At 40.8% G+C, this 10629-nt stretch overlaps 1 protein-coding gene across 3 annotated transcripts in view; it reads left to right on the forward strand.

The window, feature by feature from the left end:
• Positions 1-9061, forward strand: part of btbd18 (BTB domain containing 18) — a 111530-nt gene extending 102469 nt beyond the window's left edge. For 2 of the 3 annotated variants that reach the window (XM_018095903.2, XM_018095905.2), the window contains exon 4: positions 7223-9061. In XM_018095903.2, coding sequence (XP_017951392.1) covers positions 7223-8910 — 1688 coding nt within the window. In that variant the 3' untranslated portion in view covers positions 8911-9061. Of the gene's footprint in view, positions 1-5351; positions 5429-7222 lie in introns of all 3 variants that reach the window. The other variant, XM_004916118.4, reaches the window with a different exon arrangement.
• Positions 9062-10629: the final 1568 nt, after the last annotated feature.

Here is a 10629-nt window from a genome sequence, read left to right on the forward strand (position 1 = left end):
TTCTTGAAGGCAGAGAGATTGGGAGAAAGTCTGACAGTTTGTGGGAGCGAATTCCAGAGAAGGGGGGCAGCCCTTGCAAAGTCTTGAATGCGAGCGTGTGAGGAGGGAATGAGAGAGGAGTTGAGGAGCAGGTCAGTAGAGGAGCGTAACAAGCGGGTTGGATGGTACCTAGAGATGAGTTCAGAGATGTAGGGTGGGGCAGAGTTATGGACTGCTTTAAATGTGAGGGTCAATAGCTTGAATTTTATCCTGGATGGTAGGGGAAGCCAGTGCAGGGATTGGCAGAGCGGCATGGCAGAGGAGGAGCGGTTGGAGAGGCGTATGAGCCTGGCAGCAGTATTCATTATGGACTGGAGAGGGGACAGTCTTTGGAGGGGAAGGCCAATTAATAGGGAGTTACAGTAGTCCAGGCGAGATATTATAAGAGAGTGAATAAGAATTTTGGCAGCATCTTGGGTGATAAATGATCGGATTTTGGAGATATTTCTTAGGTGAAAGTGACATGATTTGATAAGTGATTGGATATGAGGGGTGAAGGACAGGGCAGAATCAAGGATAACCCCAAGGCACCGGGCCTGGGAAGATGGCGTGATGGTAGAATTGTTAACCGTTATAGATACCTCGGGAACAATGTGGGCGTTGGATGGGGGAAAGAGAACCAGTTCAGTTTTAGAGAGGTTTAATTTCAGGTATCGTTGGGACATCCAAGTGGAGATAGCGGACAGGCAGGAAGAGACGCGAGTTAGAAGCTCTGGGTTGAGATCAGGAGAGGAAAGATAGATCTGAGTATCGTCAGCATAGAGGTAGTACTGAAAGCCAAAAGAACTGATTAGTTTGCCAAGTGAGGAGGTATAGAGAGAAAATAGTAAGGGGCCCAGGACAGAGCCTTGAGGAACCCCGACAGAAAGAGGCAAGGGAGAAGATGATTCCCCATTGTAAGAGACACTGAAGGATCGATCTGAGAGATAAGATGAAAACCAGGATAAGGCAGTGTCACGAAGGCCAAGAGAGCGGAGAGTCTGGAGGAGAAGAGGGTGATCCACAGTGTCAAAAGCAGCAGAGAGAGATCGAGAAGTATTAGTAGCGAGTAGTGTTTTTTGGCTTTAGCCGAAAGGAGGTCATTTGTTAGTCGGGTTAGAGCAGTTTCGGTGGAGTGTTGTTGTCTAAAACCAGATTGTAGGGGATCCAGGAGGTTATTGTCAGAGAGGAATAGCGCCAGTCGGTTGTATACTAGGCGCTCAAGCAGTTTGGAAATGAATGGGAGCAGAGAGATAGGTCGGAGGTTAGTAGGATTGGAAGTATCTAGGGAGGGTTATATTATACTTTATGCTGTGTAATTTTGAGATATTTTATTCTCTGCTTGATTCAGGGTTGGGGTTTATCACATGATTCACTCACATGATTCTATTGTTACATCTCATTGGGTCTGATTTGGGTTAGTGATTTATATATAGAAGTGTTTGTATTACTAGTATTGTGGTCTTGAAAAAGGTCTTAGAAGGAGACCGAAACGTCGACCTAGTTTTATGGAACAATAAAAGTAATTTTTTTGTAAATGTTCCCTGTGTGCAGGGCCGCTGCTGGCCAAATGGGTGCCCTAAGCAGAAATTTACTTTTGTGCCCCCTCCCCCAAATATTACGGAAGTAAAAAAATTTAAAAAACCACCTACTATAGGGGCCCCACACACACACAGTGCCCCCAATTGCCCCCATAGACAATGCCCCCATAGTAAGTGCCCCCAATAGCCCCCATAGATTGATTGAACTATCCGGGACAGCGGGATGCGCTATAAAAACCGGTGGGACAGTGTTGGGGGGTATGTTAGAATATATAAAAATGTTTTGTTTTTTTTTTGGAGCAGCTGAGATGGTGCCCCCCTGGGAGTTGGTGCCCTATGCAGACTGAGTACTCTGCTTATAGGGAGCGGCGGCCCTGCCTGTGTGCACCTGCCTATGTGGGATTTTGTGTGAGTATGCAGAGTGGGTAGCACCTGGGTCATTTGATTGAGGATTCATGGGAGTACTGAAATCTTTTCGAACTTTTATATATATATATATATATATATATAATATAGATAGATAGATAGGCAGAATAGAACAGCACTCACAGGAATTTGCACAAAGGGACATCAAATGAAGTGAAGAAAAAGAGGTTCTTTATTTAGTCCGACGTTTCAGTTCCGGTTGGAACTTTCATCAGGGACAGCAATGTTACAGTGAACAGTGAACGCTATTTAAACCCAAAAGGGCGCCAAAAATAGTTGCTAAGCAACCCCAACATACAGTGAGAACATAAAACGAAAAAAAACGAAAAAAATGAACAATCAGCAAAACTAAAGGATATATAATAGTAAAAGCATAATGGGCATGATGTTACACACAAAAGGTAAGGTATTGTTCCAGATCGCAAGAAATGGCAACGCTGTTTCTTCAGGGTTGCTCAAAAAACAGAAGTCACCGAAAGCCCTGAGTCCCCCCATATAGGGCGCACACTTTTTAACTTGCAACTATCCTTACCGGCTAGGCACCTTCCATGCTGCCAATTCCCGTAGCGATCCATGCAGGCACAACCCCGTACTGCTTCCTATGCGGTTGCTAGGCAACCCGCCAGTGGTGAGCGGACTTGCAAAGTCCCGTGCGCCTAGGCAAAGCACCGTAAGTTACTGCGCATATACACGGACCGCTATTAGCGAGCGGTTTTGCATAATCCCTAGTCCAGCGGGTACTTTAATCAACTAGGTCCACGATTATGTGGCCAGAAGATCGTGAGTGCCCCGACATGGGTCGCGTGCAATCAGTAGATAGCTTTGCAACTTTTTATCCACCTCTGTGCTTTAACACAATGTAATATTCATGTATGACATTTGTAACAATTATTTGTATCCATTCTGCTGGGCTCAATTTGAACGTCTAATACACCAAAATATTGTTCCTTTTTTTATTTTTTCTATATATTTTGTTCTATATACTTTTTTACTTTTGTCCCGCTTGCTCCTTGATCCCCCTTAGGTATATTAGAAAGGGTAGCAGGTGTACCCTCTATGCACACTTTAGGGGCAGCAGGCGTACCCCCTTCCTCTGTATCCTATACTTTTATGCACCTCAGTCCACCTTAGCTGCCACTGCACTCCCTAGTGGATCCCCTCCCCCGTGATGATGCCCTGCGTAGGGCCACAACTGTCAGCCCCCAAGTGAGAGGTGCATATGGCAACACCACTTTGTATCCCAGTTTATCTGGAAACACGGCTATCTACTGATTGCACGCTACCCATGTCGGGGCACTCACGATCTTCTGGCCACATAATCGTGGACTTAGTTGATTAAAGTACCCGCTGGACTAGGGTTTATGCAAAACCGCTCGCTAATAGCGGTCCGTGTATATGCGCAGTAACTTACGGTGCTTTGCCTAGGCGCACGGGACTTTGCAAGTCCGCTCACCACTGGCGGGTTGCCTAGCAACCGCATAGGAAGCAGTACGGGGTTGTGCCTGCATGGATCGCTACGGGAATTGGCAGCATGGAAGGTGCCTAGCCGGTAAGGATAGTTGCAAGTTAAAAAGTGTGCGCCCTATATGGGGGGACTCGGGGCTTTCGGTGACTTCTGTTTTTTGAGCAACCCTGAAGAAACAGCATTGCCATTTCTTGCGATCTGGAACAATACCTTACCTTTTGTGTGTAACATCATGCCCATTATGCTTTTATTATTATATATCCTTTAGTTTTGCTGATTGTTCATTTTTTTCGTTTTATGTTCTCACTGTATGTTGGGGTTGCTTAGCAACCATTTTTGGCGCCCTTTTGGGTTTAAATAGCGTTCACTGTTCACTGTAACAATGCTGTCCCTGATGAAAGTTCCAACCGGAACTGAAACGTCGGACTAAATAAAGAACCTCTTTTTCTTCACTTCATTTGATGTCCCTTTGTGCAAATTCCTGTGAGTGCTGTTCTATTCTGCCTATCTACATATTGTTACTTTGTCCAGGCACCCAGGTAGAGTCTAATTCTTTTGGAGTGCAGCTTCATAACCCGCTTGTATATATATATATATATATATATATATATATATATATATATATATATATATATATAGGAATAGATGACGAAGAAGCCGCTCTCACAGGACTTAAATGCAAAAATAAAGAATTTATTGATAGAAATGGTGAACTGACGTTTCGGCTAAAAACCTGAGCCTTTCTCAACGTTACAAAACAAAGTGAGTGTAAACCATAAATACAACTGGTGGGAAATTCAAACAGAGACGTGTGGTTGTGACGTCACAGTTGTTCTCCTTTAAGAAACATCTGTTGCACTTTTACAGGCAACTGTCACAGATAGGATGTAAGTTTGTGAGCAAACTACAGTATATACACTAAATGGCAACAAGCCAACCCTCAGATCACGGAAGAGCTATGGGAAGACATACTAGACTCTGCATTTGAAGCGGTCATAAGTAGCAAAGACAAAATGACTCATCTAAATTGAAGACCAAATTGAAGCCAAACCTCAGCCTAGAATGCCCACAATGCAGACACACTCCAGCAGAATATATGCATATGGTATGGTCTTGTCCACAAATTCAACTATTTTGGAAACAGGTAGTACACAGTATCAATATCAAAAGAGATCTATGACACTGGATAGAAAGTCACTGTGTCCCCATCATCACCCCCCCCCCTGCCGCCTCATGGTAAAACATGTAAAATCACGGCCAATAATTGAGTCTCCCGACTCTCATATGATTATTTTACGTGGTATAACTTACTTACAGGTCATATCTACAATGGAAAAAGCACCACAATTGTTTAGTTGTTGTATTAAACTTTATTGAAAAAACAGTAGCAAATATAACTACTGTATTGCACTGTATATGACTGTTACTATTTGAATGCTCAATAAAAGAAATGTAAAAAAAAAACATTTTGTCCCTACTCCCTGCTTAATTAAAGTGTTAGTAATGTTTGATATTCCATGTACTATTATCCAACCTGTAAATGTTATGGACTAATCATGATACTTTACCAATTCACCTTACTTTCCATGTTTAATTGTAATGAATCTCTAGCCCACAGGCACTAAGAGTGCCATCATTCATTTTTATTTTAATGGGTATTCCACAATGGTCTCACACATGTCTTAGTTATATGTTTTGCCACAAATAACTCAGGTAGTTATGTCAGATTTCCCTATTCTGTTTTTGCCTGATTTACAGTTGTACATATTACAACCACAATGGTTTTCACCAAATAGTTTTGACATCTTGTAAAATTTGTGCAAATGATGGATGTTTTGTTTAAGTTATTTAATTATTGAAATACAATTATTAACAATATTCCTCTGTATTCTTTCTTACAGTTTTATTGCTTTTGTTTTATTTTTTCTCCTGAAAACCCAGCCGCCCTCCTCTTGCATCCCTGCCTGCTCGCACCAAGGTAGGAGAGCGGCTTGGGAGGGAGGATTTTGTTAACTACAAAGAATGTGGGCCCCCATGGTCCAGCCCATCTACCCTATGGGATCTGTTACTCTATAGTTATGCCAGTGATAAATATTAATGAAAATGTGGGCCTCCTATTTATGAAATTTTATATCAATTTTGGTAGTCAGACAAACCAGTTTTCTAGGTTTGTGAATAAATTTGTGAAAAGTCCATTTGCCTCTTGATTTTCTTATGAATTAAATTTTTGGTCTTAAACGAACTGTAATGCTAAAAAAAATGTAAGTAAAACAATTTCACTTTAACCTGCTCCAGTAATATTTCTGTCCAGCAGAAAGTTTATTATATTCAAAAATATAGAAAAATTTACTTTTGGTTGTACAGTGTCTTTTCAGTAAGGCACCAGGGTGACGTGGCGCTCCACATGTCCTCCTAGTCAGACTTCTAAACAGGAAGTTATTTCTTGTGGCTTTACTGATGATTTTTAAGCCCCTTGGGTTATTCCTTTACTGTGAGCAGTAATAAAGTCAACACACACATTTCTTCCCTGCTCGTATCTCTTACAGAACGACATTATGCTACGAAAGTAACACTGCCCACATTCACCCTATCCTGGAACCTAAACTAAAGGCAAATTGAAAAATCTACTTTAGAGCAACAACATTTAACTTCTGATTTTACCAGGTCTGGATAGGAGGAAATTTATAACAGTATTTTTGATAAAGTATTGAATAAGATAGGGCATTTATTGTAACAGGGTAGAATGGATTTTTTACTTCAATTTTTAGTGTTACAGTTGATTTATGTCAGAAGCTCTTTTTAGAGAAAGACAGTTATGGCTTTGGGATAGTGACACTTGTTATCATGGAGTTACAGTATAGCCTTAACAATATGCCTTTCACACTGCCACTGTCACCTCACCTATATTCAGTTAGCTGCAGAGAACATTACATTCAAACAGCTGCTTTGAGAGCACAACTACAAAGTATATGCAGTCCTATATTAGCAACTTTTTAAATGGAGGGAAAACAGTAAATAGGAAAACTCTCAAAACAATAATGAAGTCGTAAATTGTTGGTAACTTACAAGTATTCCGTGCGTTTACATTGATTTTAGCACAGGGCAAGATACATCTACTCTTTTTTTTATTTTACAAACATGATAGACTTTATACAATATTGTCCTTCAGACTGCGCGCCTTCAATTGCTGAAATAAAACCTCCAGTATGTATTTAATAAATGCCAACATATTAAATAACTGTATACATTAAACATACAATAAAGCATGCAAAATAACCATTACATGAGGTAAAGAGTCCCTGTCTTTAACAGTCTGACAGAAGAAAGGGTGCAAACACAAGATGTGGAAGTTTCCATATAGTTAAGGTTGCCTTTGATACCTTAATAAAATAATGGGTAGCTGTGTAGGGTTTTTTTCAGGAACCGGGAGAAAGAGAACAGATAATAATGCTCTTCACATAACTGAAAAAGAAGAGGTTTATCTTTGCCATATTGGTAAGGAACATGCAGCTTGTGAAAGCACATTTGGGTTGCAGTATATTAACTGTGTGAAATAGAGCAATGCATAATTTGACCAGTTTATCTCCAGAAGAGCACAGATGGTGAGCAGAATATGGGGGGAAGTAGAGAGGCCATCTGGTTTTATTAAACATGATAAAACTTTAAGGAACTGTTAATTGTATTTAGAATTAACTTCTCTCTGATAGGTCTTGTTTTAAATATATACAATTTTGCGGTTGTATTTAATAAAACTGTGATTTTTTTTCTGCAGGTGAGGGAGTCAGTGTTCATGCTTGCCTTCTTGCAGCATGCAGTCCATATCTTGCTAAACTACTTGCTTCTGTTACTGAAGTATCACAACTTGATACTGATTCTGCAATTCAGACAGATTGCACTGGACACATCCTTACTGTACCAGGGATTCCTAGCTGTTATCTTTTACCTTTGGTCCATTACATGTACACATCAGAGTTAGAAGTCACTCCAGAAAATGTACATGGGGTACTAGAAGCAGCACGAAGACTACAGATACCAGAGCTAGAAGGATTGCGTTTGGAAGGAGGACGACTTGTGAGGCCCGAGTTAGCCAGGAAGCTAAATAGGGACTGTTTTGGTAGTGTAATATCACAATATGCTACAGAGTCTGGTAATGGTAAACAAATATTCACAAAAGAAGAAATTACTTCAGGCAGAAATGTACCTGTCAGAATGCATGAACAAGGTCCATGTATTTTAGAGAAAAGGACCAATAAAGAACATACTTTTCCAGCTGACACTGGGTCATTGTTAAGAGGTAAAATGGAAGCATCTAGTTCACTGCAGGGAAATATTGAAAACCCATTGTTGGAAATAACAAAAAACCCCACTGAAAAGTCTGGGCCTTCTACAGTGCAGACATGTTTTCAGTCAAGAGAAAACTATGAATGCGCATTTCAAGATTCTGGTACAACACAAAATGTCAGTGCAATAAACCAAGACATAGAGATGACAAAGCTATCTTCAGAAATCCCATTAATTGTGCTGAACCCTGATCAAAAGAGGCATATACTGGTAAGTGAACATGGGGCTGACACTGTTCCAAGCAGGAAGACAGATATGCAAGATAAAAAACTGTTTAAACTTCAAAGAGCATACAAAGTGAGAAAAGAAACTGGAGAACAAGCAACAAAAGGCAAGACAAACATCATACCACTGAGCAGAATAATAAAGCTAGACCGAGGAGAAAAGCAAGACATGCCACAAATGGATGAAAATATCAAAAATAATTTTAAGCATAAACAAAACCACAACATGAATTCAAACTTAAACCCTCAAGATTCTGTGCTAAAACAAGTGTGTAGGAATAAAAACAGTCAATGTACAATTAAGCTTGAGTTGAATGACCCTTCAATCCAGACACAAAGCCATATACAAGTGTGTCCAGAGCAGCAAAGAATTGTCCAGAGTCACCTAGAGGAAAATGCAGCATTGCAAAAGGATGTCTGTGTTACATGTGTTATTGCAAAACCAATGGCAAATACTTTACTGCAGCACAAAACAGTAAAAGTGGTAAAACTGCAACATACGGGATCAAATGTCATGAACACAAAAAAAATACTTCTAGAGGAAAGAGACATGATAATCTCATCCCAGAAAAGAACATGTCAAGGGATAAAGAGAGACTGGTGTGCTGATGAGTTTGAAGATAAACACAAAGAGCTGGTAAAGCGGAGCAAAACAGAAAATGGACACTGGTGGGAAGAAATTAATGAGGTAGAATCACCAGCTTATGCTCTCTCCCCTAATGAGCAGGACATGCAGTTAAATCAACCTGAAGAGCTGGTTGAGCAAATACTGAGTGTATCTTCCCCCAGTTCTTCAGAAGTGGATGTGGGTGGTCAAAGTCCAGTTCCCACTAAGTATGTAGGTGTGCGGCCTGATTCATCTTCAGAGTCAGACACAGAGATTGATATTTTGTAATAAAAGGAAATCACAATACAATCATATACAGTAGTATTTCAACTTTATCTTGCCAGATGTTCTTTTCAAATGTATAACAGCAGAATCTTGATAATAGTTGCAGACTCTGAAAAATATATCTGTTAAATAAACCATTCGTTATGTCTCTTCATTAATGCCGTTGCACAATCCTCTTTGGAAAACAGAAGAAGAGAGGTTTAAATTATTTATATTTGTGAATTTATGCTGTAGTACACCTGTCCAAACGCAGACCTCAACTAATTAGGTATTTATTTTGCCTTTTGTACAACTTCAAGTCAAGCTAAATCTCTAAGGCACTAAACAGAATATTGTTACGGTTGTGTAAAACTGACCTTTTGGAGCAAGGTTTTAAATATTGGCTACGGGTTCGGGGCCTTGGGCACCCGGACCACTTCTGGACCTGGGTGAGCTTCGTTTTGTACTGAATTTTGATTCTGATAAACATATATGATATAGCGGGGCTATCTATATCTGTGACTGGCTCTGGGTTTTTTACACCCGGGCCCTTATAGTGATTTGGTACGTTCTTGCCCTGTCATGATTACGAATGTATTTAATTATACTCCTTGAAGAGTTTACAGACCTTATCCCTTATTTGAAGTACGGTTTAAGGTCCGGCAATGGAAGCCCCCCCACCAGTGGTCGGTGCGCAGAGTATTTTGAAAGCTATCCGTGTGTGTTCGCCTGCTCATAGGAAGTTTCTCAATAATTTTTCCACATATGTGAACCAGGGAGCTCGAGGAGTAATTGGGGAGTTATGTAGTATGTGTAGGGACTTAGGTAAAAATATAATTTTATAGTATAGGTATTGCCTGGTAATGTCAACGGGAGTGTCTGCCAGATATCCAATTTAGTGGTCAGGGCTTGCACTATCTTTTTGAAGTGAGCCCCCTGGGAGGGGGTCTATGGGAAAAATTATAAATGTATTCTCATTCACCTTAAGTCCTGTAAAATCCCCAAACTGTGCCACTGTATGTAACAGGGACACCAGTGCCTGTTCAGAATTAACAAGATATAGCAGCATATTGTCAGTGTAAAGTGACACTTTCTCAATAATTGCTTTAAACATGTGTGCCTCTGTTTGCTTATTTGCTTGGATTTGAATTGCAAGGGGCTCTATGGCCAGTGCAAAGAGAGGGGGCAGCCCTGCCGTGTACCCCTGCCTAGGTGGATGGTACTGGAGCTTAGCCCATTGACCACCATTGACCACGCCTCTGGTTGTGTGTAGAGTGCTTGGACCCAGGCTATAAACCGGCATCTCAAGTTGTAGAGGGATAGTACCTCCCAGAGTTATTGTCACTGAACAGTGTCAAAGGCTTTGGAAGTGTCCAGGGACACCACCACCCTTAGTCCTGTGTTGTCATGTTGGAATGATAGATTAGCATATAGTCTTCTCAGATCTATGTTTGTGGCCTTAGACGGTATGAACCCAGTTTCGTCTTCTATCACCCCCTTGAGCATGTTGGAAAGGACCTTTACAAATCTTTTAATATCAGTTTAGGAGGGCTATATGAGTCTGTCGGGGGGGCTTACCGGATTTTAGGATGAGTGTAATATAGGCAGGAGTTGGGGAGACCAGTTACTTGGGTTACTTTGTTAGACCAGGAGCACAGTTTGGGGGTCAGAAAGTTGCTATGTGCCTTGTACCACTCACTGGGTATTCCATCTGGCCCTGGTGTTCGCCCATTTGATAAATCT

The sequence above is a fragment of the Xenopus tropicalis genome, chromosome 7 (assembly GCF_000004195.4).
Source record: "Xenopus tropicalis strain Nigerian chromosome 7, UCB_Xtro_10.0, whole genome shotgun sequence".
Taxonomy (NCBI): domain Eukaryota; kingdom Metazoa; phylum Chordata; class Amphibia; order Anura; family Pipidae; genus Xenopus; species Xenopus tropicalis.